Source organism: Eleutherodactylus coqui, chromosome 3, assembly GCF_035609145.1.
Source record: "Eleutherodactylus coqui strain aEleCoq1 chromosome 3, aEleCoq1.hap1, whole genome shotgun sequence".
Classification (NCBI taxonomy): domain Eukaryota; kingdom Metazoa; phylum Chordata; class Amphibia; order Anura; family Eleutherodactylidae; genus Eleutherodactylus; species Eleutherodactylus coqui.
In genome coordinates, this window is record NC_089839.1 from 152,198,605 (window position 1) to 152,224,647 (window position 26,043).

Sequence of the window (26,043 nt, forward strand, 5' to 3'; positions counted from 1 at the left end):
ACGCAAAATAGAGCCCTTTTTAACATTGTGTATGGGCGGTTGGTATATGCGTCATTGCTAAGCGACGGCATGAGAAATATAAACAAAAAGACAGCAGGTGAACTGCGCATGACCGTTAATATGCGGTTATGTGCAGTATAATTTTGAAGCTATACATGGTTCCACAGCTGTAAAAACGCTGCGAAATTCAGTAGCGAGTCAATAGCGTATGAGTCCGACCTTACACAAATAAACAAACCTGCACAGACAGCAAGAAAAAAAATTGAAAGCCCCATGGATTACATGTATGTAAGTAGTACATGGAGTCTACTTCTCAAACACACACTACAGGAACTAAAATCCACCCCTGACCCCGAGGATCACATGCCCTTATCTGCAGGTTGGCCCCTTAGGCACATGCCATGGATGCCTAATATAAAATCAAGTTCTGGGTATAGATGTATTGCCATACTAATATTTATCTCTGACCAACACAGACACATTCCGAAAATGCAAGCAAATACTGGACAGAAGGGAACCCAAACTGTAGAATTTTCAATTGTATTTATTCATTTTAATATATATGTTTAAACAATGACATTCCCAAGAAAAATGTATTCAAAATTTCTAAAAAACCGATAGGAAATCCAGAGAGACCAACAAGCCTCAAATGTCGGATGAATGTTTTAACACACAAATGATTTAGAGACACCAGAAAATGCTGAAAGTCAATTATGAAGACAAGCCAAGAAATCAACGTAGAAGCTGCATTATGTAGACATTGACAGGCAAACATATTGCAATACCAAAAGGTGTTCCAACGGTTTATCCTAAAGGCTCATCATTCGGAAGAATCTTCAGTTTGTCCAACTAGTTTCTAGTGGCTGTACGACAGAACCAACTATGCAAAATCGTAACGGTTCTCCATCCATCAAGATGAATGGTAACCTTACAGGGCCACTACTTAACCATCTCCTAGCGTTATTAGTATTACGAGCAGACAACAACTAAGGCAATATTGTATGGTCCTACAGTTATAAGTATTAGGCCGGTATCACATCTGCGTTGGCTCCTCCGGACAGGGATCTGTCGCAGATTTGACTCACAATACTGTAAGAAAAAGTGCTGCATGCAGCACTTTTTCTTCCGTCCAAAGGTCGGACAGCTAGGCGGAAATCGTACGGATCCCACTTATTTGCTCTCCAAAATGGAGCAGGAAAGTAGAACCCCCGACGCAGATGTGAAGCCCCCCTTATGATTTGTTATTTTTTTAAATTCCGAAATAAGAGGCAACTTTGTAATATAAACGGTTAGGTCTGTTTGAATAATTGTTTAGTTCTTCGCACGTAGCCAACAATGTAAACTATAGATTCTGGTTGCCATGACTATATCCAAGGACATGTACATTTTTAAGGCTCTACTCACATTACTGTCATGGCTTCTTCTTAGGGAACCACTTTCAATTCAATCCTCTTAAATTTCTTTGACTTCTAACAGGGTTCATCAGGTTTCTGGCATCTCTGATGATAAACAGTCGAACCCCCCAACCTCGTTACAGTACCATGCGTCTTCTCTAGTATAATATTAACAGCTAGACAGATATTCATAAACATCTGTCAACCCCCCAAAAAGAGAGCAGGCACCGTAGGATATAGCCATGGAAACTAAAATGTAAAAGATACATTGCTGTCTGAAAACATGGCAAAATATGAACAATTTATGACTGTGCAAAGTTGTTATCTCAGTTTTGAGTAAATGCTGATGGCAGCCATTTGTAACTTACTCAACTCCATCCTCAAAATGGAACCACCAGATAAGGAACACGTCTAAAAAATATGTGAGGGTAGAAACAAAAGCAACAAGTCTCATCCACTTAGTCAATAAGGCCGTTTATGTTGGAGTCGGACATTCTTTAGTATTTAAGAGGCTAGAAGACGAAGTGATGACCTGGAAACTACAAGCTCGCAGGGTTCCTCAAATCATTTCAGTTTTCCCTGTACAAGACACATATAAAATAAAACCAATCTTGAGGTTACCATCTCTTGGGCGTATTCCAAAAGTAAGCTTACATGTTTAAAAAGCAGCGTATTCTTGTACCTAAACCACAGAGTACTGGAATAAACCGCATGCTGCTCCTAATCTGTAGAACATCTTATGAAGACAAAGCAAGACCAAGAAGGCACTTTAGGTGTTAAGTGAAGAGGTGATGAAAACAGGATCATCATATTGAGAAGTCCCATTGTAAGCTTAGTTGTATCCGCTTCCAGTAGTGCAATCTGTATGTGGTAGGTGTTAGAGGTACATATGGACAGCTTCAGGTTTGTAGTGCTAAATAATGGCTCCACTTCAGATAGTTATCTGGACATGGTACACAAGAAAGGCGGCAGTCCAAAAAACAGTCTACCGCATTAGGAGGCATCAGTAGACGTAGCCAGCTAATATCACAAGAGAATACAAATCAACAAAGTAAATCAGCCATGTGGTGTGCTGTTAGGCTCCTTTTACACAGAGTGAGAAATCGTTTGTAATTTCGCTTGCAATTCTGTTCACAAATTGTTCAGTCATCATACCAGCGAATACGAATGACTAAACGATCACCGTTCACACACAACGACGTACGAACGAGTGAACGATGAGTTTTCCACCTGCAGAAAATGAACAAGTAGTGAACAAATTCTCATTCAATTCTAGTCTGTGTTTACACTGCATGATTTTCGTACAAATTCGCACAATTCAATTTTTTTATTTTTTATTTTTACGTTAATCGTTCTATGTAAAAGGGTCCTAACCCATGGCATCCCCATTCCAGAAGATCCTAGTACCACAGGAAACGTTTTTTCTTCATCCTCAGAAGAGTCTCCGGCTGGAGAATTCCACTCTACAGCAGTCTGTGACATTTTTAGACTTTGCAGGTGTCCTTCAACTCTTAACATAAAAGTTAAGGATTCACAACCCAAAGAGAGCCTCTTCATCTTTCTCCTTCTTATCCCGGCCTGTGCTGGAAGTTACTTTAGGGGCCTCAGTTGGAGGAGAAGGCAATGCTGGAATTCGGTCTGCTGCCTTTGCTCGCTCCTCTAGGAATTTATCAAATTCTGTTGGAAACACAAGACAAGACCATTTTACAACTAAAGCCCAAAGACAAAAACTTGTAATATAATATTTTTATTGACAAAAGGTGAATACATGGCATTCATTGTAAAGCTGCGGCTCAATAAGAGATTTGACCATGTAATACAATGTTTGCATGCAGCCCTGTTTCTTCTAGTATTTTGTGCCAGATCTGCGACGGAACCTTCAAGCGGAGGTTCCAACACCAATGTAAAGGCAGCCTGTCTAGGCTATAGACATGTGATCTGTAGGATTTAACCCTTTCCAATCCAATTTGTATCCTGGTTTTCCTAGGGGGCTTACTCTTTTTCCGCCGTTATACAACAGCGCTATATGCTGGCTAAAGCCAATACTGCATGAGGTGATACGTTGGATAGGCTCCGACAGCAGAGAGGCTGGCAATATACAGTAAGAGAACCCCGACGGATGTCTTCCAACATCGGAGTTGTACAGCCTTAAATCATAATGTCTTCAGAGGTCAGACAGTGGATTGGAAAGGGTTAATATTTTCTAACATGTCTGTAAAACATGTTGGCTGTCTGTGATTTTTGATAAGCTGTCCAGAAAAAAAGAAAATATTAGGTTGGTAACTCAAATAGCTGATTGCCACAGTTGTCAAAAGTAAATAGCGGCTTATTTACAAAAGTTTTTACGCCAGTTTTTGGCCTGAAAAATCTTAAAGTTTTGCGCAAACGGGTATTTGCACAAAAATTTGCAACTTTTTCCATAGCTGCGAGTGGTGGTGCATAGTCACTTTAAAACTCATTGTACAACCAAATAACACATTTTTTATGTGACAAAATGTGCCGATTCGCCTTCATTGCAGGAACATGACTGGAGTAAAAGCCGTAACTATAGCTCTTCATGGCCGGGCACTTACCTTCACTTGTAACCCCGTCCTCCCCCTCCACCTCATCTGCCTGTGTGGGAAGAAAAGAAGCTATTAGATACAGTATGAGAGAGCAGGTGGCAAATGACATTTCAAGAGCAATGGCAACAATTCCTATTAAAATGTATAAATTAGGATTCCAATTACTAATACAGATGTAACACCACCCGGGTCGGAGCGCTCTGTGGAAACCTTCACAACCCTGAAGTAGATGCAGGGAAAAAAAGGAGGAGAAGAAAATTCATAGGGCATGTGTAGCGACCTCCAGGCGTAATATAATTACATGAGATGTTTATTGCGAAACTTCTCTATTTATTTATTAAAACCAGCTTTTATACACTTTGAGGTTAATTAAACCTCTTCCTCAGGATACACTAGACATATTAAAATCATTATTGAAATAAAGAGTGATGGAGACAGAAAGTAATATAGTATAGAAGATAGTCCAGACAAAAATATCAAATACGAACATGAACGTACTAAAAGAAGAGAATAAAAAAAAATAGAACACAGTAATGAGTGATATAAAATGAATAGCAACTGCATGATGTAGCAGCAACATGATAATCGTGGAGGATAGTCATTGTTAAATGCTCATTTTACAGGCAAAAGAGTCATACTGCCTGTATTTTACAACCACATAGTAGATCACATAATACATCAGCAGCATAGAAATGGTAAAATATTGCCCTTGTTAGATACTAATTTTACAGGAATCGAGTTGTTATTTTATAACCACACATATGTGACAAGATTATAATCTACAAGAAACTAAAAAGTACATAAACAATATATAAACATCAAAGATCTGAAAATGTTCGGGTGGTTTCACATCTGCATCTGTCCCTCAGTCTTTGTTTTCCGTATTCTTATAGACCCTTCGAGAGCAATACATTTTATTAGCTTTTAGTTTGGGTATAGTTTTTCTGAATGGAAAAAAAAAAGCACAGCATGCGGCATTATTGTTGCTGTCCAAAAAAAACAGAAAGCACCTTTCCATTTTGCATTAACCCCTTCCCGCTCCAGAACGTACATTTACATCATGGAGCATGGGGGTATGTATGCAGCGAGGTCGCCCCACTGTTTACTACAACCGATACCTGCAGGCAATAGCCGCGATAAGCCATTCGGCCGATTGTGGCTATTAACACTTTAAATGCCGCTGTCAATTCTGACGGCGGCATTTAAAGTTCCCAAACGATGTTCGGGGTTCCCGTACCCCCCCTTCCCCCCGCGGAAAGATCAGGGGAGCCGTGCAGGTGTCATGGCTGCCTGGGGCCTTCTGAAAGGCCCCAGGGCTGCCTAAGCAGGGTGCCTATCAAGCCATCCCCGTGGGGTGGCTTGATAGGCTGCCTGTCACAATGCAGTATGACGTATTGCTATAGCATTACGTCATACTGCAGAAGCGATCAAGGCATCGCATATTGTAGACCCCAAGGGAACTTACAAGTTAAGTAAAAGAAAGATCAATAAAGTTTTTTTATTTGTAAAAAAAAAAAAAAAAAAGTTATAAAAGTTTAAAATCACCCCCCTTTTGCCATATCTGTAATTAAAAAATCTAAATCGTAAAATAAAAATACATACCGTATATACTCGAGTATAGGCCTAGTTTTTCAGCACATTTTTTAATGCTGAAAAATCCCCCCTCAGCTTATACTCGAGTGAGGTAAAAAAAAACAACAAAAAACTCACAATACTCACCTCTGTGTTCCCAGCGCGATGGTCTCTCTGGCAGTGCGGCAAGCTGCTTGATTGCCGGCTGTGATTGGCTGGCGCTCGATCCAATCACAGCGCTTGCTTACACAGCGCTGACGGCGGGGGAATTCAAAGCCGAGCAGGGAGAGGACAGCGGGGAGAATTCTCAGCAGCTTGTTTCACTGCCGGGGAGAGCATCGCACCGACGCCAGCTGGAAGGTGAGTATTGCATTTTTTCTTTATCTCGTATATACTCAAGTATAGCTCGGCTTATACTCGAGTCAATAAGTTTTACCAGTTTTTGTGGTAAAACTTATTGACTCGGCTTATACTCGGGTCGGCTAATACTCGAGTATATACGGTATTTAGTATCGCCGCATCCGTAAAAGTCCAATCTATCAAAGTAGCACATTATTTACTCCGCACGGTAAACGTCGTCTGAAAAAAAAAAAAAAAGGACACCAGAAATGCACTTTTTCAGTCACCCTGTCTCCCAGAAAAAACGCAATAAAAAGCGATCAAAAAGTCGTATGTATTCCGAATTAGTACTAACGGAAAATACAGGACATCCCGCAAAAAATGAGTCCTCGCTGAATTACATCGACAGAAAAGTAAAGAAAAAGTTATTGCGCGCACAAGATGACGGCAGAAAATAATTGAAAAAAATGAAATGTCTTTGGGAAAAAAAAAAAAAGAAGAGTAGTATAGTAAAAAAAACAAAAAAAAAAAAACAAGTTTGGTATCATAGTATTGATACTGACCCATAGAATAAAGTGGTCATGTCGTTTTTGTTGCAGTTTGTGCACCGTAGAAACAAGATGCACTGAAAGATGGCAGAATGTCGTTTTTTTTTTTTATTTTACTCCACTTAGAATTCTTTAAAAGTTTTTCAGTACATTATATGGTACTTTAAATAGCACCATTAAAAATTACAACTCGGCCCGCAAAAAACAAGCCCTCATACAGCGGCGTCGATAGATAAATAAAGGAGTTACGATTTTTTTTTTTTTTTTAAAGGGGGGGGGGGGATAAAAAAACGAAAATGGAATAAAAAAAATAAAAAAAGGGTCGACGTTGTCACAAAGGGGTTATTGTCAATGATAGAGGGATGCAAAGTGTAGGACTTCAGTGTTGAAAGGATCCTTTAAATCAGTACACTGCAAAGCAAAACAATAGGTGACCTGGGAGGGGGAGGGAAGAGAAGAGAAAGGAAGCTAAGCCTGCGGAAGAACAGAGGGAGGGAGAAGCCTAGCCACCACTCACTAGCCAGGAGTGTGTATTGTGTTGGTTTGGAGGAAGACCTCCAAGAGAGTGAAACTTGTGGAGTTTGCAAGGACCTGCATATCTAATAATCAGCTACTCGACCCCCCCAAAAGGTATTTGCATGCATCAGTTCTGCTTCAGTTTTTAACTGAATATGGACCGATTATAAACTGATCAGTTTTAAAGGCCCGATGATCGCTCAAAGATCGTTCAAACAACAGTTTGAGTGACAGCTTTGAGTGATTATTATTATTATTATTTTGCATACCCTATTAACTAGCTACTCAGCTACTTAAGAGCAATTAAGTGTGCAAATGAAGCTTTAGCTGAAAGCAGTTAATAGCCGGAGGGCTCTTATCTGCTTTCAGTTCCTTTGTTCTCCAGCGGGAAACAATGCTATCAGCACTACCCGTAGAGAACTCCAGATAAGGCTGAACGAATTTATCGATCAGCTAGCAGTGCACGAAAAGTGCACAATGGGCGCACATTTAGACGCAACAATTATCGCTAAAACAATCGCCTTGTAGAGTAAATGGGCCTTAAAAGAACTCCAAACGCAGGTGTGAAACCGCCCTTAGAAGATCTAAAAAATATAACATGATTAGAGATGAGCGAGCACCAAAATGCTCGGGTGCTCGTTACTCGAGTCGAACTTTCAGTGATGCTCGAGAGTTCGTTTGGAGTAACGAACCCCATTGAAGTCAATGGGCGACTCGAGTATTTTTGTATATGACTGGTGCTCCGCTAAGGTTTTCATTTGTGAAAATCTTAGCAAAAATCACCAAAGTCATGTAAAAAACACAGAAATGGATAGGGCAGGCGAGGAGCAACATGCAGGGCTGCATTTCGGGCTCCGAGGTCTCACTATTAAGCCACAATAGTGGCAAGAGAGGGACCCCCCCCCCCCCCCCGCACTGTCAGCATAAAGATCATTCTCCTCTGCCAGCTGTAACAGCTGTGGCAGAGAAGAACGATGTTAGCCCATTGAATTCAATAGAGCTGGCAATACAGCCGGCTCCATTGAAAGCAAAGGGCTGCCGGCGAGCGCGGGATGAATTTTTGGGAAGGGCTTAAAAATATAAGCCCTTACCTGAATTCATGAATGGGTGAGTGAGAGCTGCCTCTGATTGGTGAGGGCTGTGACCAATCAGAGACAGCCCATTCAGCAGGTGGGGATTTTAAATCCCCGGCTGCTGAATACTACTCAGAGCAGTTCAGGAGAACTGCTGGCCAGGCGCGGCTGAACTCCGGCTTCAGCGGAAAGGTGAGTATACATTTTTTTTTGTATTTTTACACATTTTAGGATGATTTTCAGGTAAGGGCTTATATTTTTAAGTCCTTCCCGAAAATTCATCCTGAGATCGCCGGCAGCCCATTCAATGGTCAGTGCTCGTTTAATCGAGACGAGTACCGCGTGGTGTTCGTCTCGAGTAACGAGCATCTCGTGCACCCTAATACTCGAACGAGCATCAAGCTCGGACGAGTATGCTCGCTCATCTCTAAACATGATGCATTTCATGTAACAAAATAATGCCTTATTATACTCGTATACAAGTAATGTGAAGTGCAGTGACTGTACTACTATATACTGGAGGTTGGACTTCTGCATAGCCATTCATATATCTTTGCTGTTTATTTGCACTATATTCTATACTATATTATTTTCTGCCTATGTCACCCTTTATTTCAACAGTGATTTAATATGTCTAGTATATTCCCAGCAAGTACCGAGGAAGAGGTTTATTAACAGTGTACACATGCTGGTCTTAATAAATAGAGACTTTGGCAATAACAATCTCATTTAATTATATTACACCTAGAGGTCGCTCCACACACCCAATGGGTTTTCTTATCTTCTTTTTTATATGGTTGACACCTTTATTCAGTTGAGTACAACAGTATTTGAGGTAAGCTGCGCCTTCTAAATATAGGAACTCCCTCTTTGTGTCTCTAAAAGAAGGAACACAAATCATTGGTTTACTATCATTTTAAAAGAGAATATAGTTTCCAATTTCATATTTCCATTCTCTACTGGGGATGTTCCACCATTTTTTTCTACTTCTCCAAACCCTGAAGTAGAGGCAGGTTACAGACTTCTGATAACTAGTTAGATGTATGAACACCCAGCTGTTTACTTTCGCCCCCTGAGTTGCCCATTTTTAGGGTGTGTTCAGACATTAAAAAACCGCTGCAGAGTTTCTGCAGCGGAAAAGTATACTATCAAAGTCAATTGGATTAAAGCAAATCCCGTTCACATGTAGAAGAGGGAGAAAAAAAAATGGCGATTTTCTGCTGTAACTGTACTGTAACTCTAATCTGCGGCTCCACTGCAGAAATTCCAGAACAAATCTGCAGAATTTCTGCAATGTCTGAACGCACCCTTATTGAGTTTATACAAATTCAGTGAAATCTTTAATAGAGATGAGTGAGCATACTCGATAAGGCAAACTACTCGAGCAAGTAGTGCCTTATTCGAGTACCTGCCCGCTCGTCTCTAATGAGTCGGCTGCCGACACGGGTGACAGGTGAGTTGCGGCAGTGAGCAGGCGGGAAGGGGGGGGAAAGAGAGATCTCCCCTCCGTTCCTCCCCGCTCTCCCCCGCCACTCCCCGCCCCCTGCCGGCACCCAAATCTTTAGAGACGAGCGGGCAGGTACTCGAATAAGGCACTACTTGCTCGAGTAGTTTGCCTTAGCGAGTATGCTCGCTCATCTCTAATCTTTAACAATATAGTTCTTAGAAAGTTGGAGTGGGAGTGACAACCAGTATGACCACAATACAGATGCAACAGGTGTTGTTACCAAAGTTTCCAAACTTGAAAAGGGCAAAGCTTTCCAATAAGTATACAGCCCCACTTCCGAATCAGTTAGATTTGCTGTTCAGGAAGCTGGATGATTACCACAGTGGATTACCAATACTGGTTACCAGCCAGCTTTCTAAGAACCAGAACTAAGAAAAGGATAAGAGAATGTTTAAAACCAGGAATGGAAAACTCAGTGACATTCTACATTAAGAGAAATACTTTGAAATGCCATAAAGCAATGAGCACAACTGTGTGCTAAACCTAGCGAACAGATGATTGCTTTTATGTTCTACATCAGTCCATAAAATAACAGGATTTAATTGGAGAGTATGGGTTCACTGAACCATGTTATTGAAGAGCACAATCTCCAGGATGTGGAATTTGAAGTTATCCATGACGAATTAAGCCATTATTCTGCCATAATGAGAAAAAGTAAAAAAAACAAAACAAACTTATTTTCTTCAGGGTCACTAATTATCACACATACTCTGTTTGCAGGTATGAAATGTGATGAATGAACTTTAACCCCTTAATGACGCGGCCCTTTTTCTTTTTCCATTTTCGTCCCCCCCCCCCCCCTTCAAAAAAATCATAACTCTTTTATTTATCCATCAACGTTGCTTTATGAGGGCTTGTTTTTTGTGGGACGAGTTGTATTTTTCAGTGGTGCTATTTAAAGTACCATATAATGTACTAAAAATAAAAAACTTAAAAAAAATTCTAAAATGGAGTAAAATGAAAAAAAACCCCAACATTTCGTCATCTTTTAGTGTGTCTTGTTTCTACAGCGCACAAACGGCTACAAAAGCGACATGATAACTTTATTCTATGGGTCGGTACGATTACTACAATACCAATATTGTATTTTTTTTTTTTATACTGTACTATTTTTTTTTTTCAAAGACATTTAATTTTTTTCAATTATTTTCTGCGGTCATCTTGTGCGCGCAATAACTTTTTATTTCTCCGTCAACATAGTTGAGCAAGGGCTAATTTTTTGAGTAATGTCATGTAGTTTCTGATACTACCAATTTGGAATACATACGACTTTTTGATCGCTTTTTATAGCTTTTTTCTGAGAGATGGGTGACTGAAAAAGTGCATTTCTGGCGTTTTTTTTTTCTTTTTCGGACGACGTTCACAGTGCGGGAAAGATAATGCACTACTTTGATAGATCGGACCTTTACGGGTGCGGCGATACCAAATACATATTTTTATTTTATGATTTAGATTTTTTAATAATAGATATGGCAAAAAGGGGGTTTTATAACTTTTTATTTTTTTACACAATTAAGAAAAACTTTATTGATTTTCCTTTACATTACTTTGAAGTCCCCCTGGGGGACTTTAATATGCGATACTTTGATCGCTCCTGCAGTATGACGTAATGCCATAGCATTACGTCATACTGCCATTTAACAGGCAGTCTATCAAGCCACTCCACGGGAATGGCTTGATAGGCAGTCTGGTAAGGCAGCCCTGGGGCCTTTCAGAAGGCCCCCGGCTGCCATGACACCTGCACGGCACCCCCGATCTCACTGCGGGGGGGCCGTGCGGGACCCCCGAGCATCATTCGGGGGATTTAAATGCTGCTGTCAGAATTGACAGTGGCATTTAAATGGTTAATAGCCGCAATCGGCCGAACGCGGCTATTACCCGCGGGTGTCAGCTGTAACAAACAGCTGACGCCCGCACTGTATGAAGAGAGGTTGCCCCGCAACCTCTCTTCATACATACCCCGCCGCTCCATGACGTACCTATACGACATGGAGAGGGAAGGGGTTAACACTGCATTATAGCGATCCCTCAAGTTACAAAATTCTCAATACAAAAAATGGTCTTTTTTACACCATCAATCACATTCTACATACAATGCCGATCTGCGGTGCATGTGACTGGCTGGAAGACCCAACCGCGTACCAAGGGCCCAACCAACCAGCATGAGCATTTCACTGCTAGACTACTCTATTACAGAAGTCATCGGCAGGGTTTTAATGCCTATTCTCATGATGATATAATGCACGGACATCTACATGTGCCAAGATAAATGGCTCTTTTGAGGCAGAACATCAATGTTGATGCCATATTTGCAGCCATTTTGGTTGTCCCTAACATAAGGCAGCTGCATAGCAGAAGCCCAAACCTGTAATGCATAAGAATGTTTTTGCAAAGCCCTAACCATACGGAATTATCAAACAACTTTGTTCACACTTCCTAATGTGTATGCAAGCAGATCAAACAAATCTGAATGTCAGGCGCTGCACCTGCGCCATACAATAGTACGCAGAAAACGAGACTTCTCTTCATATTAGTGTAACTTCTGGAAGCAGCTCTCGTGTCTATGGTAACTAGAGGTTTCTGAAGATAGAAAGAGGTTCCTATATGTTACTGGAAAAAGCTAAATGATTAGAATACAAGAACGCAGACTATTATCAGCGGAGTGGAAAGGATCAGTCTGATGAACGTGTAGACCGAGTAATTGCAAGATCTCTAGAATTATCCAGGGCATCTCATACCAACTTGTATTTCCTCTACATTTGTCATAAAACAATCTTATACAATATGGGCACAACAGCAAGTGACTTAAATAGGAAAACCCCAAAAGGCCTTATCACTTACTCCATCAACCGATAGCCATTTTTCAATGTCATCCATGAAGTTGTTTTGCGGGGCTTGAATCTGATGAGAAAACATAAGAAGAATGTAGGCATTTTCCATTTTGTTTAATATTCCATCAACATTACTTATTCTAGACACTAAGGGACAGGTCTACAAGTTAGCCAGTGAAGACTAAGACAGACGGTCATAAAATGTGCCAAATTTATGGAAGCTGGATTGAAAACTTTTTGAATTTTCAGACTGTCTAGTTCAAGTTTATGATGATGATGAGGATTATCCGCTCAGTCTAGACTGACTTTTGGTCACTTTATGGATCATTGTTCTCCATACTTTTGACAGCTTCTTTCAGTTCTTCCATGTGCATGCTTGTATCTGCCTTGATTGCATCCAGGAAGCGTTTTCTCTGGCGTGGTCTTCTCCGCGACCCACTAACTGTGCTGAGCATCAATGTTGTTTCCAGAGAATTGGCTCGCATGTTATGTCCAAAGTATGAGAGCCGCTGTTTGGTGATTTTGCCCTCCAGCGATACTTTTGGTTTGATATGCTCTAGGACCATCTTGGTGGTGGACATTGCAGACCATGGTATACGCAGCATCCGTCTCCAGCATGGCAGCAGTTTATAACACCTATTAATTGGCTTAGTTTTTTTTCGTTTTTTTTTTTTACTTAGTTTTATTGACCAGTCACAAGACGAGTATTACATACATTTCTGTGTACATACAATTTCTCAGTTGTTCTTTGTCTTATAACAAATCTTTTTAAATGGCTTAGTTTACGTCAGAAATGGTTACAAAATTTTGTTGCAATTTTTGGCACAATTCAGACTAGGCTCCTTTTTGGACAAGTCTAAAAAAGTATGTCTGAAAGTGTCTAAAGATAAAAAAATAGTAAATGTGGCGCAAAGTATGTAAGACTGTTTTAGGTGCAGTTTTCTTGGACAAAATAGAGCTACAAGTATTTCTTTGTAATCTTGGATTTTAACAGAAATCACTGATCGAGTCGCCGAACAGAATTTACCATATAATGACATATTAGTGATACATAAAAATCACAAATCTGTTACATAAATAAGTCCATATATACACAACAGTATTTTTATAATCATGTAGAACCAAAGAGGTATCAGGGGAATAAAATACTTACAGATGCATGCATTGGTTACTAAGATGCTGTAGCTGTCAGCTCTAAGACGGAACAGGTGACCTTGCTGCTTAGAGAGGGCTCCTCCAAGCAAGTGCAGCCAACTCCATGTGCGGGAGACTGATGGCCCATTTACACCCAAAGACAATCTTTCAAATGATTGACAGTTTTTGCGATCATTTTGCATAAAGCGTTAATGGACACTAATGTCCATTAACACTTTAGCTTCATTTGCGTGTAAAAGGGGCATCCGAGAGCTGTATGCAGAGAAAAGCATGTGGTCTGAGATCTGCACACAGCTCCTTTGTTCTCGCACGGGCTGTCAGCAGAATACAATGTAATCTCTGACTCCCGTGCAGAACACAGCGTGCAGTCCCTGTTATCTTTTCTCCAGTTGAACGATGAATTTTAAGCTCACCATAAAATCATCGTTCAGCCGAAAAGTAAACAATGGCATCGTTTACATGCAACGATGATTGCCTATCTGCCGTTTGATCAAATTTTGAGCAATAATCGCTGCGTGTAAATGGGCCTTAAGGGTCTTTTTACAGGGGCCGAGCAGCTGGTTGTCTGGCTTGCTGTCATTGCAGACACAGCCAGAAGCAGACAGCTCTATTAACAATGTAGTGGCCCAGACTGGTATTGTAGGCACAGCTCCTATTGAATTCAATGGAATGTATACCTGCCCAACCAACCAAGGTCACTGCAATAGTGGCAGAGTTGTTGGCTTTTGGCTCTATCAGCAAAGACAGCAGGTCCAGCAAACAGTTGATCATGATCAGTAGGAATTCTGAGCAGCAGACTACTATCAATCAACTATTACTGTCCTATCCTGAATATACATCATTAAGACTTAAGTCCTGGAAAATATCCTTATAGACTACATGCCCTTTTTAAAATATTTTGAGATGTCAGAGCAACATGTCACAAATTGTGATCAGTGGAGGACCACTGCAGTAGGGACCACTGCAATTAACATTGCAGACGGGCCGCAGATTCCGCAGGAAAAGCAGGAGTTTAATTTTTAAAAATCTGTACTGCGCATGTCCGTTGGCGAGCCATGTGGACCATCCACAGTACAGCGGACGCTGGCGAAGAAGACGACAGGTATGCAAGGTCACCCACCACATTCAGTGCTGGATTCCGCAGCCGAAATTCGAACCTGCCGCGTGAATGAGGCCTTGCGCTGCCAAGAGGAGATGACAGGCAGTGAATACAGCCACAGGTGCACAGTGCTTGAGTGAGCACTGCAGTCCCTTCATTTGAGTGATCAGCAGGAGTCTCAGCATCAGGACCCCCCCACTGAGCAAAACTTTTGATAGGTCATTAACATGTAAAAATATTTTTTTGTAATGTTTTATATTCAGTAACAGAAAGGCTAAAGCACGCAATATGGGGTGAACCAAAGAGAAGAACAATTAAACCTCATATATGGCCAAAAAATTGAGCACGAAATGTTAGGCATCGAACGTAGACACTTCAAAATATCACAAACATGATGTAAAGATGATGTCCAAGGTACAACAAACAAAAAAGTAGACAGCACATGCCTTTCAGTTAATTCTGATGGTCTTTAAATGACAGCCTGGCACTTGCTGAAACCGTGGGTACAAGAGAAACTAGCGACCCCCAGTGTTAAACCCTTTACTTGCTCAAGGCTGAGCTTCATAGGCTTTAAAATACACTGCAATACTGAAGTCTAGTAGTGTATTATAAGAATGATATAAGATGGTAATATTCAAGTCCCCTAATGGGGCCAAAAAAAAGTCACAAATCTGGTATTGTCGCATTCGTAATGACTCCAAGAAAAAAAAGTTAGTAAATTATTAAACCTACACCATGAAGAAAAAACAAACAACAACATGATGAAAAAAGCTAATTTTGCCTAGATAACCTTACAATAAAATTAAATAAAAAAAGTGATCAAAAGGTCATATGAATTCACAAATGGGACCAGTGAAAAGTATAAGTGATGCTACAAAAAAAAACCCTCACAGCACCATTCAAGTAAAAAAAAAAAAAAAAAAAAAAAAAAGGCAGGAATCTGAATTCAGTGATTAAAAAAAAAATTGTAACAAACTTTTGCAACAAAAGTTCCAAAAATACCTTCTTTCAGAATTAATTTAGCAGCTCTCAGTATCTAGGTTGCAATGTCATGTCCCTTCTGTCTAAAATTTGGGGTAGGGACTAGAGATGAGAGAGTATACTTGTTAAGGGCAATTGCTCGAGCGAGCATTGCCCTTAGCGAGTACCTGCCCGCTCGGGAGCAAAGATTCGGCTGCCGGTGGCGGGCGAGGAGCTGCGGGGAAGAGCGGGGAGGAACGGAGGGGAGATCTCTCTCTCCCTCTCTCCCCCCCCGCTGACTGCCGCAACTCACCTGTCACCTGCGCCGGCAGCCAAACCTTCTCTGCCGAGCGGGGAGATACTCGCTAAGGACAATGCTCGATCGAGTAATTGTCCTTAGCGAGTATACTCGCTCATCTCTAGTAGGGACCCAACATTGAAACAATTCTGAAGAAAGACGGATGTCAATCTAGCATAGCTTTTTAATTACAAGCCTCACCTGATTCCAAAAGTAGGAGAGAATAGGGCATGAAAGCTACAAATAAAATAAGGTGCCTGGGGCCGAAGGACACCTCCAGCGAACATCCAAGGAGGGTAAAAGTGGTCCTTTAAGAATGCCTTCTAACAACTAGTCACAGTTTTAAAATAATTCTCCTGGATTCTAATGCAGCTAGAAGAGCCATGAGAGCGCCTGAGGAGAAACTTAATCTCATTGCTTGTAAAATTCTTATTCAATTCTGTCATCCAAGTTCGAATATAAATTGATGTTTGAAGTGGAGGAGTCAAGTTGTATCGATTTAAAAGTTCTAAAAAGTAACCTAGTGGGTAGGTAACTCGTAATGGGGTGGTCATTTTCCTAGTGAGATCTCTGCATTGTTATCTGAAGGTCAATTTGTGAAGAAATTACAAGGTCTTCTTTTATCAATTGAGAAAAGTTTTTCTATATCAACTGGCTTATTGCCGGTGAAAAAACGTGCTAAATGTGAGATTTACAATAGAAGGCCAAGGTACAAAGAATGAATTTGGTGGCCATACACAAAAGAGTGGGCCAGCGACTGTGGTGTTAGAACAGGTTGCTTGGTCATCTCCCTTGCCTCCGACTATAGACTGCCATACCTTTATTCTTCCCAGTAATCTGGAAGTTCACGGAAGGAATCACAGGTGACCAAAGAAACATTGATCCCAAAAGAGATATCTCAAGGTCAGCGTGTGGCCAAGACTCCGACATCATAGTGAGGCATCTAGTAAGATGTGTATGTATACTTGGGACAGCAAATCCTCCCTTCTGTTTTGTTTGTATCACCTGAGAATATAAGAGTCTACAGTGCTTGCTATTCCATAAGAACCTGGGAGGTCATGCCAAAAGTTTTTAAAAAGTGCACTTATTCTTTAAAAGGTACGCTCACACGTAGCAGAAATGCCGCAGAGTTTCTGCAGCGGAAAATTCCACAACATTTATGCATTTAAAAAAAACGTCAAAATTGGATCCGCAGCCAATTTTAATACCTGGAGTACTCTCCTTCACCTTGCAAGACATGGCACCCCATCACCCGGCAGTCTCTAGTGAGTGTAGAGCCGCTGGTCAGGTGGTGCCACTTCCAAATCACTTGACCAGCAGCTCCACACTTACTAGAGGCTGTCGGGTGATGGGGTGCGATGTATTGCGGGGTAAGGGAGAGCTGCAGTTGTTAATATCCACTGCAGATACAGCAGGTTCCTAGTCAAAATCTGTATTGATTTTTTTTAATGGGCAAATGCTATGGAATTTGCTGTCAAATTTTCTGTTACGTTTGGACATATGCTAAAGCTGTTTAATGAATGATCAGTTCAGTAGCTGTCATGATTAAGCATTTCTACAGAGGTCCGTTAAGTAAAAGGCACATCAATAACTACTTACCGCACCAGTATTCTGCTGCCGAGTATCAAGGGCTACTGCAAGTCCTTCGGCTGCTTGAGGATCTTCATATTTAACACTAGATGGAAAAAAAGACGTTGAGGAAAAATGTGGAAAAAAAAAAAAAAAACAGCCCCCCCACACCCCTGCAAAATAATACAAAATACATGTAGGAGGATATTCAATACTACAGGAATACAGATGAACTGCAAGGAGCAACAATTATAACTGAAGAGGCATTATTACTCCATGTAACCCAACAAAAGAAGCCTCCGCACATTCTAATATATAATACTTTACAACCCTCGTATCTGAAAGGCTTGCTCTCAAGTAGTGGAAAACAAATCCAACAAATAGACTTACAAGACTCTCAGGAAAAATGGGTGTATAAATGCACAGGAAAATAAACAGCACAACTAAACTACCTGTCAGGTCAGTAAAGAGGTTAATTTTCAGCCATATTCTAATTCCCTTATGTACTAAACTATTCACTTGCCCCAAGCCAAATGGCATGTGCCATGTCAGTGGGTAACCTGAAGCTCCTGGAAGTAGCTGGATTCAGTTCAGATTTTGCTGAAATTGGCCTGGGTAGGTCAATCCGATCAAAGAAATGCTCATCAGATAGAGGTCCGCTATACACAATGGCCTCTATGATGAAGTAGATGCCCACGATCATGCCACTAATCAAGAAGAATGGCACAAATGCTTTTAAGTGCTTGCACCAGCCACAGAAATCAGAAAGGCTCATGGTTAGCAAAAAAAAATAAAAAATAAAATAAAAAAAATGACAAAAGCAGGATTAAAACACAAATGGAAAAAGCAGAGGTGTAGTCAGAAAGAACACCACGTGTACTCAAAAATAAGAGCAATAAGTTTCCTTCGGAGCGCATAACAAATCCTGGAAGCGAAGAGACCTGAAGGAGATATGTAGATGCCAGTGGAGAGGCAGAAATAGACTGTGCACCCAATGAGAGAGTAATTTGATGTCACCATCCACAGTCATGCACCCAAACTAAGCTCCAACTCTTCTTCAGTGACTAAAGATCAGATTATACGAAGGGTCAATTTACATCTTCTGCAGCAACCTCATACGAGCCTGGCGGTTCTCTCAGTTCATGCAACTTTGATTTACAACACCTGGCCAAGTTCATTCTTGTGTCTCACACCCAGGACTCCTGAATGTCACTAAACAGGCGGTAGTCCTTTAAACCCCTTGAGTGGCGGGTTTCTTACCCCCCTGTCAGACCCACCAGGGCAGGTTTTTTAAATGGGCCAATACTTTAATTTTGCAGTCGCGTTCCAAGAGCCATAACTTTTTCATTTTTCCATTGACACAGCCATATGAGGGCTTGTTTTTTGCAGGACAAGTTGTACTTTTTGATGGCATCATTTTTGGGTATATATAGTGTATTGCATAACTTTTGTAAAAAGAATTGTAGGCAGATTGGGGGGGGGGAAAAATTCTGCCATTTGTTTTTTGGATTTCATTTTTACGGCGTTCACTGTGCAGAATAATGAATGTGATAACGTTATTCTCTGAGTCACACGATTCCGGCGATACCAAGTTTATACAGTTTTTTTATGTTTTGCACATTTAAAACATTTTTTTCCATAAAGGTTTGCTTTTGTGGCGCCACATTCCAAGAGCCGTATTATTTTTATTTTTCCATTGCCAGAGCTCTAGAAGGGCCTGTTTTTTGCAGGATCAAATCTAGTCTTCATTTATCTAATTTTTGGGAACATGTAAAATTTTGATCGCTTTTTATTCCATTTTTTCTTGTGGCAAGCTTAACTAAATCTGTAATTCTGGCATGTTTTTTATTTTTATTTTTCCCAGCATTCTCTGAGCAGTATAAATAATGTAGTAAAGTCATTCTACAGGCCGGTACGATTATGCCAATACCAAAAATGTAATCGCTTTTTTCTTTTTCGCGACTTTTTCACAGTTTAAAAAAAAAGTAATAAAAGTTTAAATCACCCTCCTTTTGCCATATCTATAATAAAAAAAATCTAAAATCAAATAAAAATACATACTTGGTAACGCCGCGTCCGTAAAAGTCCGATCTATCAAAGTAGTGCATTAATTACCCCACACGGTGAACGAAGTCCGAAAAAAAAAGTACGCCAGAAATGCACTTTCAGTCACCCTGTCTTCTAGAAAAAAAATGCAATAAAAAGCGATCAAAAAGCCATATGTATTCCGAATTAGCACCAAAGTAAACTATAGGACATCCCGCAAAAAATGAGCCCTTGCTCAACTACGTCGACAGAAAAATAAAAAAGTTATTGCGCACAGAAGATGCAGCAGACAATAATCGAAAAAATTAAATGTCTGAAAAAAATACAAGTACCACAGCAAAAAAAAAAAAAAACAAAAAACTATACAAGTTTGGTATCGTAGCAATTGTACTGACCTACAGAATAAAGTTATCATGTCATTTTTGTTGCAGTTTGTGCGCCGTAGAAAGAAGACGCACTGAAAGATGATGGAAACTCATTTCTTTTTTCTCAATTTACTCCACTTAGAATTTTTTTCAGTACATTACATGGTACATTAAATAGCACCATTGAAAAATGCAACTTGTCCCGCAAAAAACAAGCCCACATACAGCGAAGTCGAATAAATAAAGGAGTTACGATTTTTTGAACAGGGAAAGGGAAAAAAGAAAAGGGAGCCGTGTCATTAAAGGGTTAAATAATGTACTAACTTCCTTCTCTGGGTCATTACGACACAGGGATACCACGTGTGTAATTTTATTTTTAATTTTTTACAAAGTAAATGGAGACAAGTGTTTTTATTTTTATCCTTATAATAATTTTTTTACTTTTTGTTTTAAAAACTTTAAAAAAATGTTTTGTACCTTTGAGGGACTTCCACAGAGACCCATCAGGAACCCCTCATCACATTCCAGGGGTCCGATGGTGACAGCCTTTACATGCTGCAGTCGCATAGACTGCGGCATGTAAAGGGTTAACAGCAGAGATCGTAGGTTTTCTCCATTCTCTGCTGTGTAAGAGGTGGTGCCTGGCTATCCTCTGACAGCCAAGCACCAGCTCTTCCTGACATAGAGACCATTGGCTGGCTTCTGACAAGCTGATGGTCTCCATGGCAACCTGTAAACAAAGCAGTGCAGGAGTTTGAAAATAGAAGAGGGAGATTGCCAGCAGATCGGTAACATCTCCCTGCTTCTTTTTTCAAAGTCCTGAACTGTTCTATGAGGGACTGTGCAGGCAGAGCACAATGCCACAGCTTATGGCATTGTGCTCAGCAGATCCCATAGTGATACATAGCCCGGAAATCTTCTGGGCTATATCGCTATGGGCAGTGGAGCTCGTCCCGGAAAATTTCCGGGCGTGCCACTCAAGGGGTTAATACATGTGTAGTCTTCAAGCTTACTAACAACAATTCTAGACTCTCAGATGAGAAACAAGAGATTGCACACTTTTGCAGTTCCCAAAGTCCCTGGATTAATACATTTTCAGTGCCATGAGGTCCAATTTAAACCCTTTAGGAACAAGGGTGGTAAATATATGGCACTAGGTCCTGGGCTTCAAAGCCTCTGCTCCTGCACTCAAGCAGGAACAGGTCAGATCCTTGCCTGTCAGACACAGCTGAGGACCCGTAGGAGAAGGGAGAAGCAGTTTTTACCGCTTCTGCCTTCTCCTTCTCTGGTTACATAGTGCTATGTACTAAAAAGTGAAATTGTTAGTTCCAGTATGTGACCCGGCGATCATGTGACCGCTGGGTGCCCTCTGTCACAGCAGAGCTGCAGGGTCCTTGCAGACCCTGATCAGCAAAAATAATTTTGGTAGCTGAAGAAAAAAAAAAGCACCACATGTGTAAAATCCCTAAAAAGTGTTTTGTCCTGTAGGACCACAAGAGCCTGGTCCTTAAGGGGTTAAAGAACTGGTCAGTAAAGCGGGTCAGCGGATAAAATTGCTGTTTTACAACACTGTGGACCTAAAATCAAATTCACCTAGAGTAACATCTCCATGGAGTCTGTAGTTTTTCAATTGCTTACAAAAGTTTCCTTGGAACACTTGTCTTTCTGCCAGCACTGGTAGGTTAAATAGCTTCCTAGGAAACTGATCACACTTAGGGGGTAAGTCTAGGACATTGTGAGCCACACTGGGAAAAGAGATTCATTTGAGTAATTAATATTTATGAACACAACAGGATATGTGGTGATAACTATTGAGGAGTGGAGATAAGTAAACCCGTAATTTATGGACCACTCCAATTAAAGAGGCTTTGGAAATATTCTCATTTTACTGACATTCTGTAATAGGATTTCACTAAAATGTTGGTGCATACAGCACTTCCATATACAGTGCAGTATGGATATGGCAATGTAAATAGTCAGACAGTTCTCAGTCCCCAAGCATTCTGCTAAAAACCTAATACTCTGACATAAAAGCTTATTCAGTGTGTTTGCTGCTAAAAGAAAGGAGAAAAAAAATTAATGAAAAGCAAACAAAAACTAATGAGAACGTAGGAAGAAAAAAAACTCACTGCATTTATCTGAATTCTACACCATCGTATCTCTACACCGCTGGTTCCAGCTATTACATGATATTGATATTCATTTCCATATGAAAACTTATTGTGTTTTTCCCTTATACTGTCTCCAATAACTACCATTGCATCTGTCTATTTAATGAAGCATGGAAGGTAAGTGATAAAAACGGTCATGCTCCTAGAATCAGTTTTCAGAATCGAATGACCCTTTCTCTGTGTGATTGTAACATTGATATAAATGTAAGTGATTACAATATCAGAGCAAAAGGATCATTTATTGTGGAAAACTGACCCCTTGTAGGGAGGCTCTAGTACCCTGTTGTACTGCCTCTAGCTTGGATACAAGATGTGTATGTGTGGGCATGGAGGTTCTATTACCCTGTTGTACCGCCTCTAGTTTGGCTACAAGATGTGATATGGGGGGCATGGATGCTCCAGTACCCTGTTGTACCGCCTCTAGCTTGGATACAAGATGTGATACAGGCAGGCATGGAAGCTCTAGTACCCTGTTGTACCGCCTCTAGTTTGGATACAAGATGTGATACAGGTGGGCATGGAGGCTCTAGTACCCTGTTGTACTGCCTCTAGCTTGCATAAAAGATGTAATACAGAGGCTCTAGTACCCTGTTGTACCGCCTCTAGCTTGAATACAAGAGGTGATCCAGGCAGGCATGGAAGCTGTAGTACCCTGTTCTATTGTCTCTAGCTAGGATACAAGATGTGATACGGACAGGCATGGAGGCATAAAAGGTTCTATATAGTATCCTGCAGCATGCTGTTCCAAATTTGCTGTCACTGAGCCTCTAAATCATGCAAACACGTAGGCTAAGTTGGCACTGCAGATGATCCCATACATGTTCTATTGGTGATAAATCTGATGACCAGAGAGCCATGGAAGTGTGGGGACATTCCTGTGACACCCTTGCTGTGTGTTACTGAGCATTATCCTGCTGGAAAATGTCACTTGGAAGCCGCCATGAGAGACAACACGAGTGGCTGCAGGATGTCCTGAATATATCGGTGTGCTGTTATTGTCCCTCGTACCACTACTGGGGTGATCAACTGCCAAATACGATGGTGAACAGACCACCACACTAGCAGGGGGGGGGGGGGCAGTGTGCCGCTCCACACAAACGTAATCTGGATTTGCTGCTTAAGACAACTTGGTTCCACTCCATAGCAGTCCAGATTTGTCGTTCACGATACCACTGCAAACGGAAGTGATTGTGGGTGGGTGTCAAAGATAGTACACACAATGGGCGCCATGAGACCAAATATCCTTCAGTCAAGCACCTGGAAATGGTTCCAACAGACACCGGGGTGTAATGATGGTGCCACCTGTCTCTGGATGGTGGACAACAAAATACTTGAAGCTGCTCGTGCGTGTAGGACAATAAGACGATTCTCTCTACTGGTGGTCTGTCACGGGTGTCCTGAGCCCAGTCACCTTTTGTGCCCTCACGCATCCACTGGTCCCAACTCCTCCTAAAAGTATGATCAGAATGGCCCAGGTGGGGGACAATTCATCGATACGACCATCCAGCTTCTCACATCCCAATAACGCACCCCTCTCAGACTCTAGTAACTTTTGAAATGTCTTCTCTGCATCATAGAGGCGTCTCGTGGTCAACAAGCTCTACACCAACGTGAAAAAAAGGGCACCACACATAAGGAGCCTCTGAGAGCCTTTTTTAGGCCAATAATGAAAGCTCTTTTAGGGCCTCAGGTGACAAGACTGTTCATCTAAGCGAAAAGGTATACCAGCAGCACTTCTCAGGAGCCCACTCTGGATCGGACCAGAATATATTGGGTAATCCATTTTATCCCTTTTGGTCTATTTAGCCACCTGCCACAAATGATAATTGGTTGATCAATATAGGATAACTGTCATTTGCTTTGTGTAACCATATCTATGGGATAATGTATTGCGGGACTCGTTTGGGATGACACGCATGCGTAGAACGATATCTTAGGTGGGGACAAATTACTATCGCGAGATTGGCTGTACACAGCATGCGTTGACGTGGCATCTGACGCCGCGCATGTGCGCTCAATGAATGGAACGCAGCTACATGCTGGATAGGATGGATGAAGCCGCCCTGGTTATGTCATGTTTGTATGTATACTGTATGCACTTTATAGATTACCGTTTTCTGTTTATAATCATCTATGACACCTGTGAGAGGTTGGGTGCATTGAAAAGGGAAAAAAAGAAAAAAAAAGGGGGAAGGGGTGGGGTTTACAAACCTGATTGGTGTTTGAATTAACCTGTTTGCTATTTATATGGCACTTTGTAAGGTGTTTAGTAAGCATGAAAAAGACCACACTGGTGACTATCGTGACTTGCACCAATTGATTCTGCCAAGCCTTTTTATTTTCCAAGACCATTCATCTAATCATGCCCCAACTCTAATCATTTGCATATTAGTCTGAGATGTAAAGGCATGCTGAGTTCTGCAACAAAATGACAACTCCTTCTAGGGGCTTTCATTTTTTTGGGACAAAAGGTGTACACAGGTGAATATAACATAGAATGCTAGGCTCAAAAAAGACAAATGTCCATCCGCTTCAGCCAGTTTCCACCCCCCACCCCCCACCCCCCACCCCTTTTTGATCCAGAGGAAGGCAAAAAAATCCCAGTGGGCAGGAGCTTCATTTTAGAATAAAGGCTTCCTTGAAAATATAAACAATAGTTTCTTCCTATTTGTTTGGCATGATATATAGAAAGTTGGACCATCCTATTAAGCTGCTTGATATATCTGTATTCTGACTAAGGAGAATGCTATTCTATAATCAGCTACTCCCTATTAGGCAAAGGCATAAATTGTTGGTGTTTTGCATGGTTGCCTTGTAGGGATAGGGTTCTGCGTTCAGGTCTGACCAATGACAATATCTGCATGGAGTTTGTATGGATTTCCTCCGGGTACTCCAATTGCACACTCCAATAACATGCCAATAGGTGAATTCAGATTGTGAGCCCCAATGGGGACAAGTTTAGGGAAGAGCTACCAGGATGGTGAGGGGTCTACAAAGCATGTCCTATGAGGAATGGTCAAAGGATCTGGGAATGTTTAGCTTGCAAAAAAGAAGGCCGAGAGGAGACTTAATAGCGATCTACAAATATCTGAAGGGCTGTCACAGTGCAGAGGGATCAGCCCGATTCCCATTTGTACAAGGAAAGACTAGAAACAATGGGATGAAACTGAAAGGGAGGAGACAGATTAGATATAAGACAGTGAGGGTGATGAATGAGTGCAACAGGTTACCATGGGAGGTGGTGAGTTCTCCTTCAATGGAAGTCTTCAGCGGCTGGACAGACATTTTTTCTGGGATGATTTAGTGATCATGCATTGAAGAGGGGGGGGGGGGTTTGGACCTGATGAACCTGTAGGTCCCTTCCAACTCTACCATTCTAGGATTCTAAAACTCTATATCAAGTGAAGTACAGCATGCTAAAATCCAGGACATGGTGGCTAACAGAGGGAACTTTTTAACCATATTCTTTTATGCAGGACATTTGGACAAGCACAGGAGTTACATTGCTATAAAGGAAAGCCCCCCGTTATACATGCAGAAATAGTTCAAAATGATAAAGTACAGTAAATTAGATTTTGGTTGAAATTAAACCCTTAGTTGAGTCCATACTCACCTCTTACGTTGCTCAGCCAGAGAGCTTCCTCTAGTAAGGGCAAACATATCAAAATCATCATCTTGTTTCTTTCCTTGTTCTAAAGACTTCAGAGTTCCACTCACCGACCCAGAAGTCATATCTGAAAAAGAGAAAATAAAATGTTAGGAAAATTCCACTTCCATGTTCAATTGAACAAAAATAGATCCATAGAAACAAATTCATCAGTCTAGTGAAATCGACATATAATAAAGCACTAAACAGGCCAGGCAGACCTCTCAGCTGTAACAGTAAGAAACAGCTGAGAAGTAGATACACTAGCCTGGGCTATTGTTCTGGCATTCTGCTTATCCCCGATGAGTCAAATTACTACATCGACCTCTCCCACCATACTAGAGGTTGGCCTATCTTTAAAAGTACCTGTTTCAGTTTGCTAGTACGCCT

At 41.1% G+C, this 26,043-nt stretch overlaps 1 protein-coding gene across 1 annotated transcript in view; it reads right to left on the reverse strand.

Annotated features, from left to right (window-relative positions):
* Positions 1-528: 528 nt before the first annotated feature.
* TOM1 (target of myb1 membrane trafficking protein) overlaps positions 529-26,043 on the reverse strand; it is an 81,275-nt gene continuing 55,760 nt past the window's right edge. Inside the window, exons 11-15 of the mRNA XM_066596368.1 lie at positions 25,621-25,741; positions 17,456-17,531; positions 12,355-12,414; positions 3,968-4,007; positions 529-3,071 (exon numbers count right to left, since the gene is read on the reverse strand). Coding sequence (XP_066452465.1) covers positions 2,926-3,071; positions 3,968-4,007; positions 12,355-12,414; positions 17,456-17,531; positions 25,621-25,741 — 443 coding nt within the window. The 3' untranslated portion in view covers positions 529-2,925. The remainder of the gene's footprint in view (positions 3,072-3,967; positions 4,008-12,354; positions 12,415-17,455; positions 17,532-25,620; positions 25,742-26,043) is intronic.